General features: G+C 47.7%; 1 protein-coding gene across 1 annotated transcript in view; it reads left to right on the top strand.

The window, feature by feature from the left end:
* Positions 1 to 20324, top strand: part of RSU1 (Ras suppressor protein 1) — a 462977-nt gene that overhangs the window by 165461 nt on the left and 277192 nt on the right. Inside the window, exons 5-7 of the mRNA XM_086941784.1 lie at positions 16473 to 16591; positions 19776 to 19858; positions 20133 to 20247. Coding sequence (XP_086797910.1) covers positions 16473 to 16591; positions 19776 to 19858; positions 20133 to 20247 — 317 coding nt within the window. The remainder of the gene's footprint in view (positions 1 to 16472; positions 16592 to 19775; positions 19859 to 20132; positions 20248 to 20324) is intronic.

Here is a 20324-nt window from a genome sequence, read left to right on the forward strand (position 1 = left end):
TAACTTAAAATATTTTTTAATTTAGAAGTACTGCTACATGCCAGCAGTGACAGCATAAAGCTGCTGCCATTTTTTTAAATCCTCTTATAGATGCCTCCGTTTCACCGGTTGTAATTTTCAGCACCTCTACAGAGTTACACTTCAGCGGACATTTTTTTTGCTTCTGAGACCATGTTAAGGGAACTCTAAAAGTATGCCAAAAGAAGCCACGATTCAGAAAAGGGGGTGGTGATTAACAGAGTGTCTGAATTAAGCAGACCACTCTTACCCAGTCCAAAGATCAGGGCTTGATCAGTGTTCTGTTTAATTCAGATACTCTGTTCATCACCACCCCCTTTTCCAAGTATAAGAATTGGCTTGGTAGTTTGGTCTGCCCTGTTCCCATGATGCACTGGGCCAGGGACAGACTAATTTGCATGTAGCCAGGTTCTGAGCTGGGATGGTGCAGTGAGCTAAAAAACGGTGATGGATCAAGCCCTGATCTGTTGACTGGGTATGAGTGTTCTGTTTAATTCAGATACTCTGTCCATCACCACCCCCTTTTCTGAAAAGAAGCCACGAGGTATAAAACTGCTGCACAAAAAAGTCAATTTGAGCATAAGAAACATGATGGCAACAGGGACTATTGTATAACAACTTACATGATGTAATTTAGTGTGCACCTGTATCTGAAGTCGTTGATACTAACCAAATATGCTTCATTACTGTTGCTGCTGCTTTTGAAACTTATGTAACAGAAAGGGACTCATGATGGCTACCAAAGCAGCAGGCTAAATTGCGTTTTGCCAAGTTCCGTGATGTGGCTCTGTGGGACCCTTCAGACATTGGAAAAGGATTTCTCAGCCCCTGCAGACTAACCTGAATTAAGGGAACTCCACCCCCACCGCTGTTTGTGCCAGGTAATACTTGTGCTAACAGCTGTGGGGAAGGGGGTGGGGCGAAAATGCTACAAGCGCTTGCTTGAGTCCCAATGCATGGAGCCCATGTGGGCCTAGGGCTGGCCCATCCTTCTCCCGCGTGGCCCGGAGGGGGCTGGGCGTGGCCACCCCTCTTGGGTTTTCCTTTTAGGATACCGAAGGTACTGGGTTTTTCAATATCCTTTCACTGTCACTTATGTTCATAAGTTCACTCTGCCCTATCTTTCCTGCACCATTGACTCTAAAAAATGTGACATTTACAGAGCTCTTCCTTAGGGTGACCCATCAGTCACTGAACTTTGCACCCACGCTCAGTGTTCTTTTTCTCTGTTTGTGGGTTTTAATAAACCCTCAAGGTTTGGCTACGTTGGTGAACTGTAATGGAGTTTCTTGTTTATCAAGGTGTTTTTTTTTTTTTACAGGTCTAGTTTGCCCCTCTTTGTTCCGCCCCCCCCCTCTCTTTGTTATAGATTACTTCACTAGACTACTTTCAATAACCTGGCTGATCATTAAAGGTCCTTTTCCCCCACTACATTGGTTTTTGCCCTTCATTAGAGCTGTGGACCCCTCCTACTCACATAGATCTGTTACAGATGGGGAAACGCAAGGAACTGGACCTCGTGCAGGGCACTGCAAAGCATAGTAAACGATCTAAACATCCTAACAATTGTACCCTAAATTCAATAGGTGAAATCCATTGTAGGTGCGGATCCTGCACCCTAAGGCTATTTAGCTGGTAACTTCAAAAATTAAAACAAACCCTTCCAGGTTATTTTAAAGGAAAAATTACCAGAAAAACTACTGCCTCGGACGCCCTCTCTATCTACTGATGTAGACTCAGCGTGCACGAGAGAGCACAACACCCCACAGCATCAAAGCTTACCTTCCTCCGTACAAGCCTTACCTTGCAGTAATTCCTACTTGCCCTTGGTAGGGGAGCAAGCAACCCCGCAATTCCCTGTGGGTCTATATGTGCAATAACTTTGCCACGCTCTGGAGACACAGCTATCATTACATATCAAATTAAGGGCTGAGGTGGAGAAAATAACATTTCTGATTATACATTTATATGGTTTGATGAACGAATTAAAAACGGCTAAGGATGCCAATAATACCAAAACCTCAGATGCCACCCGGTAAGCCAGGTCTTTCAACTAATCATCTGGGCCCACTTTAATCCATCACACCTTAGGATCACCTAAAGCCATTTTTGCCAGGGGAGCTAAAGACCTTGCTCGTAGGCCCATGAGGACTGAGCCTTCAAGAGGGCACAGGCCTGCGAGACATTTATGCATCCCAAACACCCGAAGCATGATAGCGCCAGCTAATGTGTTGAGTCTTTAGGCAGCACTTTTCCCAATGGGCTTCTGGGCAATGTAAAACATCCGCCCACATCTTGTACAAGTGGAAGATGCTTCCCTCGTGCCAGTTAAATTTTCAAGGTCATTGTCCTGACTCCCATTTCATTTGAGGCAAGAAAGGAGGGATTCCTTAATAAACCAAGCCATTCACTGGATTCGATACATGAGGGGATGCTGCTTAGTTATTCGCGATGACCTCCTCAGCACTAAAAAATACTCCTCTAGAGGTCAGAACCTTGATAGCATCAAGTTACTCCTCAGAAATGGGGAAATGGTTGATAGTTTGGGGGCTCTTGATATTAGGTCCTCCCATTTCCCATAACTCAAATATTTGGCTAAAATACCAGGGGGTGTATTTTCGCTCCCACAAGTGCTTTGTGCATCCCGTTAGGCCCAGCCCCCTATGGTCTCCAGCACGCAAAGTTGATTTACTCTCTTCCAGAACCCATATAGATATAAGATTGCTGATGGAGCTTCTAAGCCATCAACCTTTCCTAGCCTGTCCTACAGAGACATCCTATAGCACAAATTGTACTCCAGCGAATGTTCAACAACATACTCATCTTTGATATTCGTTATTTATTAGCGAACCTTTATTCACCCAAAACTCCCTGGCTCACTCTAGTCCTCCCAAAATGACTTCAACAGCGAGTAAACACACACTAATAACACTTGTTTCTTGGAATGTGGCTGGTCTTCAGTCAAAAACAGCCCTACCTGACTGGAATTAATTCTTCAATCAGCATGACATTTGCCTGTTCCAGGAATCCTGGTGTACTGACCCAATTATCAAACCCGGTTATCTACATTTTTTTGTTGCAGGAAAACCTAGCTTGTTTGGGAGACCCTTAGGAGGGCTAACAATCTGGGTTAGAGCCTCTTTAACTTGCAAAGTCTGCCAACTCGATATCAACTGTTACTTGATAGAACCCATTAAAAGATTTTCCTGGATTTTCACCAACCTTTCGTCCTGAAGATGGTCTGGCGGTCTTATCGCCATCACAGACCGAAACGTCGACTACGGCATCTTTTTCTTTATACATTGATTGTTTTGAAGGAACTGTTTATTGATTTATTGAATAATATCCTTCTTGGATTCTATGAAAAGATGTCAACATAGCTGTTGTACAGGTTAACTCACGCCACCTCACGAACTATGTTTGGTTGCTTCAAATCCTTTTACACCCTGATTTCTACACTTATCATATATTAAATATATGTTTATTTTGAAGTAGATTTTCACCCTGTGTGTTACTTTTCAGTTGTTTTTTGAGATTATATGTTTCTTTGAAATGATACCTTGATTGTTTGATTAAATCTGTTGTTCACCTCTACTTACTTACTAATAAGGGTGTAACCTTGAGAAATATCTTTTAGATAGTATCTCCAAAACTATCCGATAAGTAAAATCTCTTGTAGGCAAACTTTTCTTTTTTCATATCTTTATCGCCCAAGCCTCCAAGGGTATATTGGGTTCCTCACTTCTTTTGAAACAGGACTTAAAAGAAGCATGCTCAGTTAACGACTCTTTCAGATTTTGGTCCTTAGTTACTTGGGGTGGCAACGGTTCTGCACCCCCACCTACAAATTACATATCCCCACTAGATTGTTCTGACATTTCACAAATTTGTATTCAGAGAAAATCCTAGCCTGTATCAAGGGACTGCCCCTTCCAATGGAACCCCGTAGACACCCAGCCTCAATCTTTGAGCCATGTGATATTACCACCTCTCTTAATGCTATTAGTAGTGGCAGGGCTTCCTGGGCCTGATGGGATACCAGCAGACATATTTATCTACGACAAAGATAACTGGACAAAATATATTCTTGCTCTTGCCAATGCTATTGTAAAGGGTGCTCGATTCCGGATTCATGCAAGGGTGTTGAAGTTCTACTGATCTTCAAACAGGGGGATAGAAAGTTCCCAGCCAACTACAGACCAATTAGTTTGATAGATTGCTTTAAAAAGATTTTCTGCTGCCTGGTATTGATGCAAATGCAGGATTGGATAGATGAGAAAGATATATTGACACCTTTCCAAGCAGAATTTTGAAAGAAAACCAGCACTATTGATCAAGTCTTTCACTTTCTGCTCCTATATTGGAAGACCATACTCCTCGGCAGAGGCAACTTGTAAGTGGCCTTTGTCGACCTTAAATCAGCTTTTGATCTAATCCCTTGACTGAAGCTATTGCAGGTGCATTGTGATATGGGCATTCCGTTTGATATGTTATCATTAGTTATTCATTTCCATAGAAGTAAGTACGCCGTAATTCAATGGGTCAAGCAGGGCCAGTTAACTGATCAAATCCCAGTTAGCAAAGGAATCCGCCAGGGTTGTGTTTTAGCTCCCACATTGTTTTCTTTATTTTTAAACAATATAATCCCCTTCCTCTCCCAGTACCCTAACAATGACTCCACTCTAGCCAAAGTGAAGACACCTGTCCGCCTTCTTGCTGCTCCAGAGGCTTGGAGATGAATGCAGCAAAAACTGAATACATGCCATTCAATCCGCACAAAACGTACAAAGGGAGGCTAACATCCGAGGACATGACTCTTGAGAAGGTGGACTCATTTGATTACCTGGGTACAAAATTGTCCTCTACAATGTCTTGGAAGTTCCATGTCCATGTAATGAATGCAAAACACAAGCAAAACACAGGCGCTATTCTAAAAGTGCATCACCCATCCTTCCGTAAATCCCTAGCTCCTATTCTTCAGATGTACGAAGCCAAAGCTGGGAGTTGTGCCCTGTATTGGGCAGAACTCTGGATTTTTTCCAATAGCAATGGGTTGTCAGATCAGAGTACCCGTTTCTAAGAATGTATCCCACCTGCCACTTAGTACCACATTATATCCAAGGCTGCTCAACACGGGCAGGAAAGCAATAGAAATCAAAGCCAAATTTTACCCACTTCTATTCCAGAGGAGGATATAGTCTACACCCGAGCTTGCTACCTATGCTTCTGCTCAGCAGGACGTCATACAAGCAGACCGTTTTAATAAGATCACCTAGCTTTCAAACATTAAAATGCTTCTGACTTCTTTGGGAATTATTGAGCTATGGGATACTCCATCCCGTGTCCTCATTCCTGCCAAAGAGCTGCTAAAAAAACAATACTCGTCCTGGACAGTGCAGAACGATGCCCATAAGGCTGCTAGAGCTCGCTGTCAGGGGACATCCTTGATTTTAAATGCACTTGTGTCCTCGGGCAATATTGGGACTTTATAGCATTCCTGATGGAAAGGAAGCTTTATTGTTAATTCAGGCTTGGTGCCTTGACTTAGAAAACATTCACTGTTAAATAGGCCGTCGCTGACTCTGTTTTGTGTCCAGCTTGTAATATCACAGATGAATCTGTTGCCTATGTTTTATTCGCCTGTCCGGCTTACAGTGGACCTCGCCAGACATGGTTAATACCCCTTTGCATGCAGTTGGGCACACAAAGCCATAGCACCGCTCTTAGAATTCTAAGATCGGATTCCCACCCCCTGTATGCTTGGTCGACCCCTAAATTTCTGGGTCGTATGCTGCTTATAAGAATAAGGGTGTTACCCGCATAAGAATCACAGGCGAGCTCTCTCTGAAACTGCTTACTTACTAAAAGTCACTTTGCAATTTACACTCTTTATGCTGCTTTTGTTGCTATTTCTTGTGTTTTTATCATAAGCTGCCGTCTCAATGCCCATCCTGTTTCATGAACCGTCTCGCTCCTCTGCAACCAGAAATGGCTGTATTGGAAACCAAGAAGTGTATTACCAATTAATGATTGTATACGATAGTTTGATAGTGTTATTGTTTCTTAGCCATTTATATATGCATTTATACTATGTATCTGCAGTTGCATACTTTATGACATTCATGCTGAGTTAGTTATTTTTGACTCGACTCTGGCTGTAGATAGTTTTGTTGCTCTGAGAGAGAGTCCCCGAGATAAGCGCCTGCTTGGAGCCTACAGAAGCCATTGAATTTCAGTTGACCTGAAAGAGGTCCCATCTGAGGCTCTGGTTGCCATGGGAAGGCTAAGAATAAGCCACGCACTCACGTGGAGACACTTAGAGCTGGTTAATGGTCCTTCCTCTTCTTAGGAAAATAGTCCTGTCAGGAGTGAGAGTAGACAGAAGGTGTAAGGTGTGCAACCAGGAAGTAGCAGCAGAGGAGATGATGCACAAGTGAATCTCCAGGCATGGAGGTAAGTGACTATGGCACAGACAGCTGAGGCTGGGATTCCTCCCATTCCCCAACAGATGTTCTGAGGGGAGCAGCTAGAGGCAATGGTACAGAAGGCCTACAAGTGACTTCTTGATATTGGTGAATGAGTGGAACCCAGTGACTTTCTTCTCAGTTTTGCTTCCTGGTGGTGGTGGAAACATGAAAAGCACAACTGAATTTGCCCCTCCTGTGCCCAAAGGGATGATTGGGAAATGTATCAGGTCCATCCTCTGGAGGAATACTTTCATCCACATGCCCATATCACAAAGGAAGGGGTGAAGAGGTGCTGTACAGTTGAATAAATAGTGGGCATGCCAGTCCACGTGTGATGGATAACATGATGGCAGGAGTTAGTTATTGGTCGCTTCCACAACCGGTCAGCAGAAATAGATGAACGAGTAACTAACTGTGCAGTGCAATTACGATATATTGATTGGGTCACAGAGCACATATGGCAAAAGAAAATTGTGAGTGGTAGTTTTTCAAATTCCTACAGAAGGAATATATTAATAAGTGATTGTGCTTTGTCCAGTGGCGGCTGGTACGGTTGGGAGGAAGGGAACAGATGAGACACACACAAGCACGCGTACACTTACAGCAATGCCTTCACACAGACACACACATATACACATCCATTCACAACACTCATTACAAAACATTCATAAATACACGTACACACCAAACATTAGTTAAAAAAACACACACACTTACCTGCAGCTCTGCCTTGGGGGTTCCCGGAGGCTTGGGACTGCTGCCTTCCCTCTTTGGTTGAACTAAGGTCAGCCACTGAGGGAAGGCAACAGTGCCAATGTCATCACAGAGTGTGATAGGGTCAGTGAGACTGCTGACCACACCCTACTCTGTGATGAAGTATCAGTGATTGTTACTGGATACTGGGTGCTTCAGGGCTTAAAACTGAAGCACCCAGGTGCAAGGCAATCAGTAATGCTACCCATCGTCACTGAGGACAGGGCCTCAGGGACCTTTTCTGAGCGGAGGACGTCATGCCCACTGGACCTCGGACCTCCTCGGCCCAGCAAATTTCACCTCAGGCAGCCAGGAGCCTGCCTATTTAGTGCATGCCTGGCTCCTGGCTGACAGTGTCTGTCAGGCTGACCTTAGTTCTGCTTGACAGACACTGTTCGTGATGGGCAAAAGGTGGGGGGGGGGGCGTGTCCCCTGAGCCCCAATGAACCGGCCGTGGCTGGCTTTGCCTCTGACAGCAGATTTGACAGCAGCACAAGCCGCAGGGTAGTCTTCTTGCTCTAGCTGCTCTCCTGCAGGTTTGTGGCAAAGCTGGGCTCTCTAGGCATTCTTTATATTCTGTGTGAGTGGTGAGGAGTGTTTATGCACTAGTGATGATTGCATACCATCAACCTATGCAAACTCTGGGCGAGATCTCTCCCTCCTAAGAGGAACATTAGCCATTTGAGTTTCTCAGTTAGTCTTCTTAATCTTTTCTGTGAATAACAGCAACATTATTGTATTTTGTATTTGCTGTTATGTGCTCAGTCTCCTGTATATGCAAGTGTAGGTAATTTATGCTTTTGGCCCTGGCACCTGACCTAAACTTCCACGAAGCAGCCTTATTATAATCCTCGACTTGTCACTTTTATTTCCGGAGTAAATCTGGACAGAGATGCTGCCGCTGGAGACAAGGCGACCGCAAAACAAATCAGCTCTATGACATCTAGCAAAATAAATCGGGTGGGGGGGGGGGGGGGGGGGGGGGTGGGAACAGATTTTTATGTGGGAAGAATATTTTAAAAGGTAGCGCCTTACCGTACCTGCTTTTGAGTCCCAGAAGCAGCATGAAGTTCCAGAGAGTGGATATTTGCCAGCCTAAACTGAAGGGTTAACATATTCAGGAGCTACAATTGGAAGATGTGCTTCTGTGCATTTACAGGAATTTTCATTTCATTTTTATATCAAATTTATTAACCCGGAATAGGTGTTTCTGCTGAACCAAGCCACAGATCTTGGTTTTGCAACATCTTTGTTGTGGGCGTCGACGACCACCATTTGGTGTGTCCTGATACTGTCACAAGCAGCTTAAATTGTTATATTTTAAGAACTGAATCTGGGAATCTTCTTTTCATTAAATAATACGCTGGCGGGGATATCTATGACGGGGTTCATTCTTCTTGAATTGCAGAGTGGGAAAGATGTTTTGACCAAGATTTAAAAAAAATCTAATGCATCCTTACTGCTTGTGTATGGTTTCATACTGCTTGATGGGAGAGTCCTAAGAGATTAAAAGAATGAAATGCAGAATCTGCTGTACAGCCAGACAGGTAGGTCTCCTATGTGTACAGGGGATTTTTGGTCTCTAGCACTTAAGGCCTGCTATGTTAACAACCATCTTTCGTTTGCAGTCAAGTCAAAGAATTAACTGTGTGCTTAATACAAGCCCAGACCAAGTAGAAATATGTATTCCAAAGCCTATGAAACAAATGTATCCTAATATTTTTTTATTTAATGCTAGAATACTAAGGAACAGACACTTATTACTTCAGTGCAAAAGCTCAACCCCATGTATTAGGAAAAATCAGAATAAGTGATGTGAGAACACTCTTCTTACTGTCCCACAGAATGCTTATTACAATCAATTGGCAGGAGGAAAGCAACTATGCTAATAGTCACCATTCGGGGTTCAGGTTAAAAATCTTTGTTTATAATAACACCACATGACTAAACTGCATGGAAAAAACCATAATTACAGATATGCAGTGTGTAATATACCATTTATTACAATTTTTGAGGGACATGAGGGGTACCATGACTGATTTGTTGCTTAACATTTTAATCTATTGCCACCCGCACGTGTACTCTTGTGTTAGGTTGCCTAGCGTTTGTTCCCACCCTCCTCCACATTGCTTCTTCTCTAGCAGTCTGCCCACTTCAAAAACAAAAATAATGCTCTATTTAATATTTTCTTTTTGGTTTCCATTCCAACTCCGATTGGTAACTAAAAGAATAAGAAAGCAAATGCATCACTTTGTAGGCGTGGGAGGTGTGTGTGCCTAGCAAATGAGGGAGGCTTTCCAGGTGACTGAGGCGTACGGTTAAGTATAATGGTGAACCGCGGAAACTTGGATTCCGGACGTTTCAAGTTAAAGTAGATTAATCCCTCATATACGATTTTGTTACAGATGGTGACACCACCCATGAGCCCGTGTTGGAGGGCTCTCTACTAAATCGAGTGGGAGGGCATTGTTTCTGAAAATAGAGACACCCATATGGTGTGCATGTTCCCGTACCCCGGTCCTGTGAAGATTTGGTACATTAATTTATATACCCTGTCCTGACGTGGCCTAAGAAGAAAAGGCTGAAACGTGGTCACGTTGACACTTTTAAGGAGGAGTTGTGATAACTAGAATATTTTGCATAATTGTAGGGTGCCACATTAGAATTAGGACTATTGATTTATTTGCCTTAGGTGTATCGCCCTGACTACCTCCAAGTGGTTTACCCTGAAGTGTAAGGGGGACACTAGTGAGAACTATTTTTGTAAGGGTCATTGTGTTGTTGTATATATATAAAAATGTGTTGGTATTTGTCGTTGTACAGAATGTTGTGATATATGTCTTTATTGTATGTATTTCATTGATTAGGTGCCTATGCGCATGTGTGTTATGAAAATGTTTTGATATATTTCTTAAAAATATGAATTTTTGAGAAAGTAATTAAATGTGCCCTACTCGTAAATTGTGCTGCATTCTTTCTTTTTATACCAATTTCTTTGTATAAATTGCATACCAAATGAGGCCAGCGGCTGCATCAAAGCCTTTGCTTGTTGTTTCTTCAGTCACACTGCACAGCATTGCACATGCCATACAGCACGGATAAAAACTATTGGCAAAGCCAATGGGTCTCAAAGGCGATACATATTGGCTTTGCCATTGCTTGTTAGACTTAGTATTGAGCCAAAAATATTTCTATGTTACCACTGAATCTTAACATTTCACATTTTTTTGTCATTAACGTGTCAAGTGCTAATAGATGAGGGGTAGAGCAGGTGTGAAAAAAAGCCAAGTAAGAAGTTGGGACCATTACAAGAATGCATCAAACAGTGGTACTCACAGACTTCCTCTTTGCTGTGAGAAAATTGGAATAGTGGTAGATAAGAGGATGGGCCGAAAGTCTGTCGTACGACATGTGTCCTGGCATTCAGGGCCGAACTTTGAACCCAAAGCAGCCCTGGCAATTTTGTTGGGCCAGCCCATACCCCCGGGGAGATGGGCTGGGGGTCAAGCGGGAAGCACTTCTGCTTAACAAACCCGGCCCCCAGCACTGCTGCTTTTGTTACTGGGGGCCGTGATTGCCGCATTGCTGCAAACAGGCCCAACTGGCCGTAGCGAGATTGGCTGCCACCCGTCTAGCCTCCAGAGTAAACGCCTGATGCCCGCTACGGCCAGTCCCCCCTTGCTCTCATTGCCTTTCAAGAGGAGGGTAAGCTAAAGTACTTAGAAGAAAACAGAAGGAACTGGTATGGGCAGCATTGGGAAAGGGTTGAAAGGAATTGGGTGATAACCTTAGTGCGAAAAACCTTTAGAGGAGATGTGGACTGAAGAGGGAAGGGCCGAGTTATGGTATGACCAAAAGTTAAAATGAGTGGAAGGAGCAGAGTGAGACTGAACGCATCTGCAGGGGTGGATGGATAAGTTGTGGGCAATGTGTCGGTGTATTTAGAAGCAAATTGTAGTAAAAATGTGTCTGGTGGCAATGTCCTTAGCCTTCTGTCTGTCATTGCATTGGAGGCAGACAAAGATGGGCAGCCGCAGGGAAACCCTACTGCAAAATACGACCCCTAACTACTGCCTGAGCGTTACAAGCAAAGTACTTGCAGAGAGAAAGAAAGTGAGACATTTATCTGTGACGAAGCTGCAATGGTGAAAAGAGATGGAACAAATTTTCGTTGAATAACGGGTTTACGCGTGACTCTCCTTATCCCAAAGTAAGATCCAGGTTTTCATTTTCTAAATAGAAGCTTTGGGCCTAATCTCTGTAAAGTTAAATATGCAACATGCATTACCTCCCGTCCCTCCCTCGCCTTCCTTCAGTACAATTGAGGCCCCGCCTCCCACCCAGACCCACCCCCAGCATAAAAACTCTGCCCGCCCCCACCTCCACCTGTTTTTTTCTGTCTCCCTAGTGAGACTTACCTTTTCAGCTCCTCTCTGTGGAGGTGCCAGGGAGTCTTCGGTCTGGTTCTCTGCTACGGCGGTGCCCTCTGCAGCGTTCTCCTGGCTGTGCCTCCTCTCCTCGTCTCCCTCGTGGTATGGGGGCGGAGCGGTGGCTCAGGAATCCTCGGCGTTGTCCGGCGGTCCTCCTGTGGCTGGGGCTGCGTTTCCGGGTCGGGCTGTGTGGCTGCCTCCTCCCGGTATGCTGTCTTCCCGGAGGCCAGGTAGGACGGGTTTCTGCCCGTTTTTGGTTGTTTTTTTTTTTTCCCCTTCCTGTGCTTTGGCGTTTCTCTTGATGTAATGCCTGCAAAACTGCTACAGTTTTTCTGGTTGGAGGGTTCGTGTCCTGCCTGTGCTCCTGATTCTTTGGAGTGGTTCCCGGGACACCGAAAGCCGAACCGGTGTACCGTTCCCGTGACTTCACTGCCCGCAGAAGCGCGCGCCATGTCCACGGCGAGGCCGAAATTTAAATGTCTGCCACTGGGTCGCTTGGGGTTGGTGGGGGCGTGCTGATGTCCTCTTCCTCTGCGGCTGGGACTCCGGTCCCCCTTTGGGCGCCCTGGTTGCCTGGGCTCCGTGGGGGGTGTTCTGCCTCTCATGTCTGGTTGGTGCTATTCTGGATTGGGGCTGCTCTGTCCTGTGTTCTGGAGTATGGAGGTTCTGTTGCTGCCTTCTATCCCCTCTTCATCCAGCGGTTCCTGTGGGCGGCTGATTCCCTTCTGGGTGCTTGGATGCTGTGGATCCTTCTCCCGCCGCTGGGGCTGTCTGTGGCTCCTGGGTGGCCGCCGTGCAGGACGTGGGTCGCTGGGCTCCTGTGCTGGTCGGCAGGGTTTTCCTCTTTCCTGCTGGGCTGGGACTGAGGGTTTCTTTCCTTACTGTTTCCGGCCCTCCCGGTTGGCCTGGCCCTTTGGTCCCGGGGTGGAGGCTGGCGCGGTGAGAGTGGCGTGCGTTGCTCGTACTGGTTGTATGTGCTTTGTGCTTGTCTTTGTCCTCTGTGGTACTGGCCTGCTGACAGTTGCTTGTTGGTTGCCTGTGGGGCCTGCCGTGTGCGGTCTCTCCTCAGACCTCCGTTTTTCTTCTGCGCTGTGTTGGATCCTCTGTTTCGGGCTTCTCTACACGCTCGGTTTGCGTCGGGGGATTTCTCTTCGGTGCGGCGAGTCCCTCTCTTCCTCCAGTGGCTTTGCTTCTTGGTGGGAGTCGCCCCTTTCCTCCCGTTAGGCTGTTGGTGCCTGTCCGGGTCGCGCTGCTTGGGGGTGCTTGGATGCTGCTGGGGGGCTGGCCTGTCCTCTGCTTCTTCTGTGCCCTCCTTGGTGCAGGGTTTCGTGGCGTTTGGGGCGGTTGTTTGTGGTGGCTGGGTGTCGCCGCGTTGGGCCCTCTGCTTGCCTTGCCGTGGATGGGGCGTCCTGCCTTTCTTGCGTGCCTTGCGCTGGGTCCTCTCCATCGTCCCTGCTATGGGTGTCTCCTTCCGTCGTTCGGAGGGGTGCGGTTTTGGCCATTTTGTTCGCCCTGGCTTGCTGCCTCCTTGTTTGTGTGCCAGGCCCTGTTGGGTCCCTGTCGCTGCTGTCAGGTCGGTTCCCTGTCTGTGGGTGATCGTCTTTGGCTTTTCCTCCTCAGTGGCGGCGGGCCGTTTCTGTTGTTCCTGGGTCCCTGGGTTCTGTGGGTCGTGGGTGCTGGGTCGGCTTGGTGCAGGTTCCTCCTGGTCGGGGGTTTGGCTGCCTCCGGTGCCTGTCTCCGGTTCCTGCTGGGTGGCTCTGCTGGACTGGGTGTCCTGTTTGCTTGCCATGTGATCCTTCTGCTGAGTTACTGTCAGGTGGGGCTCAGGTCTGGGGCCCGCTCCTTTCTGGGGCTGGGGTGTCCGGCGGCTTTATGCCATTCTGGTTCTCCTGGGGGTCTGTTCCTGGTTTCGGTCCGTTCCCTTCCACGTGTTGGTCCTTCGGGCCGTCTTTCCGCAGGCCCTGCTTGGCGGTTTCTGGCATGCCCTGGGTTTTAGGGGCGCTTCGCTCCGCATCCCTGTCGCTGCTTCTTGCTGCGTTTCCCGCGGTTCTGTGGGGTGTGCCCGTGTGGCGTCCTTTCCCTTCAGCCTCAGTCCTTTGCCCTGGGTCTTCCCGCTTGTGTGGGTGCTCTCGTGGCTCTCCTTCTTGCGGCGGGGTTTTCCTTCCTCCATCTATGGTCGTCCTCTTGCGGATGGTTCTTCCGGTGGTCGGGTTTTTGGTGTCCCGGGGTTTTTCTTCCCTGGTCCCCTGTCGGTGCTGGTTTTCTGGCTTTGCTCGGCCCTGGTCCCCTGTCCGGCGGGCGCCTGGTCTCTCTTCCTTCGTGGGTTCGGGCCTTGTGGTCCCGGGGGCTCCTTGGCAGTCCTGTGGCTGCAGGTGCTGGGGCGCCTGGCTTCTGTGGTGTTTCTGGTTCCCTGGGCTCGTTTCCTTCTTCTCCGTCGGTCTCCTGTTGGGTTGGTCTCTGGGGTCTGTTGTCCCTGCTGCCCTTGTCGGTCCGTCCCCGGGGGTGCTCTCCTGGTGGCTCGGCCGCTGTTGCCTTCTGGCTGGGTGTTCGCTGGCTCCTCCGGCTCCGCTTGTGGTGGCTTCGGTCGCCAGCCTATTCTTGGCTTTGCTGGGTTCTGTTTGGGTTCCGGTTCTGGTTCCTGCTGGTCTCCCGGGGGTCCTCTTGCTGACGGATTTGTGGCATTCGGGCTTGCCCTGGTGCCCTTTCGGGGCTCTCTGCGGGGTCCGTGGGTGTTGGCTCTGTCTGTCGTCTGGTGGCTTGGTCCTATGCCGTGGTCGGGTTGGTCCAGGTTCTGGTCCTAGATCCTTGGTTTCCTGCGTCCTGTGTCCTGTGTCTGTGGACTCTGGTCTGGGTGCTGGGGCTGTCTGCTCTCTGCCTTTGGCGGGTGGCCTGTGTGCTGGCTGTTCTGTTGTGCTGGGTCCCTCCTTCCTCCTGGGGTTTCTCACTCCTTCCCTGTGTCCGGCCTGTTGGGGGGTCGTTGGGGCCTCCCTGTGGTGGTCCTGTTGCGGCACCTGGGTGGCCCGGTTCTGGTCTCTGGGCCGGGGGCCCGGGTCTTGGGGTGGTCGGCGGCTGGCCCTCTCCTTGGCCTCTGGGTTTTTCTGTGTGCCTTCCCCTTCCCCCTCGCTGCTTTTCTGCTGCTCTGGGCGTTTCTGGTGCGGGCCCTGTGGGTCTGTTCTCGGGGGTTGGTTGCTCCCTGTTGGCCTTGGGCTCCTTGTTTTCCTCTCCTGTCCGGGTTGTGTTGCGCTCGGTGAGGGTTCCTTCCTGTGGTTCCGTGCCCTTTGATGTTCCGTGCCCTTCCCCTGGGTTCTGTGGGGGGCTTGCCCCTGCTGCCTGGCGGTTGTGCGGCTGGCCTTGGCTGGGTTGGGGGTTCTCGGCCGGCTGGCGGTGGCTTGCGGGCTTCCCGTCGGTCCTCCTCTCGGCTGTCCTATGCTTGGTGTTTGATGGCCCTTTCGGCCCGGGGTTCTGCTCTGGTGTTGTTACCATGGTGCTGGCCTCCTTTTTGTGTAGCGGTTCGCTCCTTCGGGGGCTCTTCTGGGATTGTCGGTGGCTCCTCTGCGTGCGCAGGGGGCGGCTTTCCTGCATCTTGGTGCTGCTGGCTTCCTTGCATGTTGCCTGGGGCCTGTTGCCTGGTTTTCTTTACCGGGTCTGGTGTGTTTGATTCCCCGCCCTGTCGTGTCCTTCCCTTCGGGGTCTTTGCTGCTTGTGTTGGAAGTCTTATCCGGTCCGCCCTTTGGGCTCCTTGGGGACTTGGGTTGCGACTCTCTGCTTTTGGGCCTTGTTTTTTGGTTGCTGTTGCCCCTGCGGCGCGCTTGGGGGTGTTTGGGCCCTGTCTTGTGCGTTCCCTTTTGTATGGTTCTGCTGGTTTTGGGTCCGGTTCCGTCCCTTGTCCCTCCGGTGGCTCGGCGTTTTCGCTCTGTCATGGGGTGGTTTTGCCTGTGTTCTGTCCTGCTCCTTCCTTGGCTGTGGAGTCTTGTTTGCTCAGTTTGGCTGTCCGGCCTCTTTTGCTGTGGTGCCTGCTGGTTGTGGTGTCCTTCCGGGTGGTGGCCTCTGTTTGTTCGCTTTGGTCCGACTCGGGTGTTTGCCTTCCCCCCGCTCCATGGGGTTGTTGGTTTCGGTCCACAGTCTTGGTGGCTTTTCCTCTGGTGGGGGTTCGGGCCTCGGAGTCTTGTCCTCTTTGCGAGGCCAGGGATGTTGATCTGCTGTGTTTTGGGCACTGTTTTGTGTTCTTTGTCACTCAGTTGTCCGTCCCTGTTTTCTTCTGCTTGCTATGTCCTCAATTGTTCTGAAGGAAGGCGAGGGAGGGACGGGAGGTAATACTTCCATTTCTAACGATAATGGCATTACTCCTAGTCCTACTCCCTCGCCTTCCTTCAAGGACCCTCCCTCCCTCCCGGTGCGGTTCAACTGAGTGCTAGCTCGGCTTGTTTGTGTACAGGTGGAGGTGGGGGCGGGCAGAGTTTTTATGCTGGGGGTGGGTCTGGGTGGGAGGCGGGCCTCAATTGTACTGAAGGAAGGCGAGGGAGTAGGACTAGGAGTAATGCCATTATCGTTAGAAATGGAAGCATTCGAACGCATACAGTGCATATTCAACTGGGTGAGGTGTGATTTATTTTGTTAGCCGTTCGCTTGCTTTGATCTTGCAGACATTATTTGCGAGTAACACATTGATGATTCATCCTTCTACGCCGTTTTAAGTTCACATTTAAAAAAATCCCATCGTTTGAATTATAACGTCCATTTGAGGGGATTCTAGAATGCTGCAGAATGTTGCTGTATTGTAAACACGTGTCTCCTTGTTTAACAGCATGAACAGGTTGAGCACATTGCCCAGAGGATTCGGCTCTTTACCAGCTCTTGAAGTGCTCGACCTGACTTATAACAACTTGAATGAAAATGCCCTGCCTGGAAACTTCTTCTACCTCAGTAAGCAATATTTACGTTTATTTGTCGTCTGACGTGGCTTCACTTTTGGAACAATGACTTCTTTTGCTGTTCAGCCTTCTAGCTCACGACCTGGGCAAAACTGACATTTATGATAGTATGCCTCTTTTGAGTGGAGTAGTGAAATGTTCCTCCTTGGCATCTCAAACTTCTGCCCGATTCCCATCTTATTGGTATTGCTTGAGATGAACTGATGTATCAGCCAATAACAATATGGTAAGGTATAAAAGAGGCCAGCTTGGTACGGAGGCGCTATAATAGTGGGAACATTTATACCATTGACACAGTAGAGGTTTAGCTTGGGTACCCAGCCCACGCGTGATTTATTATATGCAAGCTTTGTTAAAGACTTAATGTGTTCTAATAAAAAGTGAATAAAAGCTTGAGAGTACCCACCCTATAACCCACATTGCAGAGCATGCATCCGGTTAAGGCCCAGCAGCAGAAGCAAGTGAGCGAGTGCGTCCCACATCCACTGTAAGGCAACGGTGCCAAACCCACAGATTGGTAAATCTCACAGTCCTACCACAGATGGCATTGACCTCTCCATGCAAGGGCTTTACCACTAAACATCAGCTGACAGATAGCTCCTTGTTGGAATAACCAGGTGAATACACATGTTAATGCCTGTTCTATTGTGGGAAACAAAGAAGACAAGTTAGTCAAATAGACTCCACTTAAAGGACAATGACACAGTGGTGAAAACGGCTATTGAGAAGGTTGTTTTAGCCCACTCAGTGATTCACCTGGGGTGCTTTCACGAAATTGCTGCACATGCACAGGTAACCTGCAGGAAATCTCGAGGATGTGCTTTACGCATTTGTTCGTGTACACTAGTTGGCAACTACTGCCTTCCTTCAGCCTTCCATCAGCTTCTCTACACCCTCATCAACCAGCCGTATGTGGTGGCCTAAGAGGGATAATCTACATCAGTCGTGGCTCCTAATGGGCATGAGTAGTGGGGTGGCCACACACATACTCAGATCCGTCCACATGCACATTTGCTCATGTACACCCATTCACAAGCACGTACACATACACCCACCATTCACTAGCACATAAACACGCACACGTCCATTCACAGACTACACCCCGCAGATGCACTTCCATTTGTACACACACATTTATCCAACATTCCGCAAGCAAATGCTGGGCCGAGGCGGTAACATCTGGTGGAAAAAGGAGAAGCAGAAAGGCCCCAGTGGTTCCTGGAGCTTCTAGTAAGGAAGAGACAGACTGAAGATCCCGCCTTCTCCTCTTATTGGGTGACCTTGTCATGGGTCAATCGGTGAGGAGAGGACCTTCTGTAACTCCTCACAGTGGGGTGTGGGTCAGTGAGACTTGCTGATCCCCCCCCCCTCTCCTCCTCCTCCCTCCCAATCACCTAACTCTGAGATGGAGCGTCATTGATAGTCAGTCAGCCCTGGGCACTTCAGGGCTTAAACCTTAAGCCCCCAGGGCTGATTCTGTCACTGATGCTCCCCCTAACCATGTGGGGTAGGCCTCACGGGGCTTTGCTGTGCTGATGGGGTCACGCCCTCAGGGCTGTGAAATCTTCAATGCAGCAAATCCTGGCTCAGGCTCCCAGGTGCTTGTGCAATAGCAGAAGCAAAGCGCCTGGCTGCCTGACCCTGATATAGTGAGTGTCTTTCAGGATGATCTTTGCTCGGCCTGACAGACACTCAACATGCTTTGGAAAAGGGAGGTGGACAGAGCCCAGGAGACCTTTAGACGGGCTGCCCCTGGGCCCCACAAAGAGATCGGAACAGACAGGCTTCAGTCCCTGACCCAACCATTTCTATCCACAGGCTAATTGTTGTGAAACGATTACATTAAGGACGTGACTATGTGCAAATGGTATAGGACTGAGCAACATGCTGGGTAAACTTTGTACATGTTAAGAATTAAGAAGTAGGCGTGAGCCCCAGGTGCCCCTGAATGTAAGCTGGATAAAGGCATGAAAAGACAAGGCAGCTTTGTCTCAAGGAAGAGACTTTAATGGACTTTCTTCAGGACATCGTTATACAAAATGTAGATAACCTATTTTAACCTAGGCTGTATAGTAGCTGTAAAGCTTGATGTGTTGTGTGCAAAAAATAGGACAGTCTTAAATATCGCTAACGTTTTCCATAAAATCACGGGTTTCTAGATTTTTGTTTTTGCATTTGTAAGTATGTTGTATTTCTCGTGCCCAAACCTAGTCAAAAGGCAGCAAAGTACCATACCGAGTCAAAGACCACCAAAACGTCAACTTGTACTAAAATGGTTAATAAATGAGGTTTTCAGTTGGCCTAATGTCACCAAGGACACAATACTCCAGTCCTAGATTTGAATTCAACAACTTAATGCATTTTGTTTTGCATTCTTGGTTCCAGAGTCCCACGAATTATATTAAAAGATTGAATGTTACATTTCATTTTGACCTCTTCGATGCCTCTACAATTATTTTGCATGCATTTATTTCGTATTATTTTAAATCGCTTTGTCTTATTTTATTTCTTTGTATTAAATGTAATTAATGATTTCTAAGTATTAACACTACCTTGTTTTTACCCTTTAATGTGTGTGTGTGTGTGTGTGTGTAATTTGTGTGTGTATATATATATATATATATATCTATATATATCTTCAGTATTTTACCATAATGGTTATAACCCCCAATCCTAATATATAATGTACTATGTTTTTTATAGTTCCCAAAAATTGGTAGTGGGAAATAAAGGGTTCAAAATTATAAGGGTATACCGCATTAAAGCATCAAATTACTAGGGTTTCAAATTCTAAAAGGAAAGATCGGGACTGGAGCATTTTACCTTCGACACCCGGTAACCATATTAATAAACAGCGGTTGGAAACTAAGGGAAGAAAAAACACCTTTGACAGTTGGCATTTAAATCAACTGACAAAAACTTCTGCTCTGGGTCACGGTGGAAGTAGTTAATTGCGCCAGTCCTCTGGTCTATAGATATTTCCCACAACACATCCGCGCTGCAGTGTGCCGGTAAATCTGAGTTTGACCTGCTTGTTATTATTGTGAGCCCTGGATGTGTCAAAGGCTTTTCACCATGTCGGGGTTATTAATCAGAGCTGACTCTCTGCTATTGATCAGGCCTCAAATGGCCGGTTTATGTGCCACCCTGCTTATATATTGCTGTTTAATTTGCAGCCACCCTGCGCGCGCTCTATCTAAGTGACAACGATTTCGAAACCCTGCCGCCAGATATTGGGAAGCTCACGAAGTTGCAGATAGTAAGTAATTTATCTAAATTCCTGAAAAATCAATGCGCGTTCGTAGCTCTTGTAGAAGTAGAATCGAGGCAATTTAAGAAGTAGTAAGGTTTATTTTGCAGGAATAAAACGCTGGCCCTGCTACCGCCGCTCTCTCATCAGCAGGGGCCTCGTAAATAAATAGAAGGCGTCAGGCGGGAGGCGGTGGGGGCATAGAATGCATAAGTGAGAGTTGGTAGGCTGTTGTTGTATTTTATGCGAAAATGGTTTCTGACAACTTTGTGTTTCCAATTAGATCAGCCTCCGGGATAACGACCTTGTATCGCTGCCCAAAGAGACGGGCGAGCTCACGCAGCTGAAGGAACTTCATATACAGGGAAACCGGCTGACCGTGCTCCCCCCGGAGCTAGGTAAGACCCCAGCAGAGCTGCTGTCACACGAACCAACACAGCTTGTTCACGTATGAACAGCGCACGTAGGGCGGGCG

Source organism: Lissotriton vulgaris, chromosome 10, assembly GCF_964263255.1.
Source record: "Lissotriton vulgaris chromosome 10, aLisVul1.2, whole genome shotgun sequence".
NCBI classification, from domain to species: Eukaryota; Metazoa; Chordata; class Amphibia; order Caudata; family Salamandridae; genus Lissotriton; species Lissotriton vulgaris.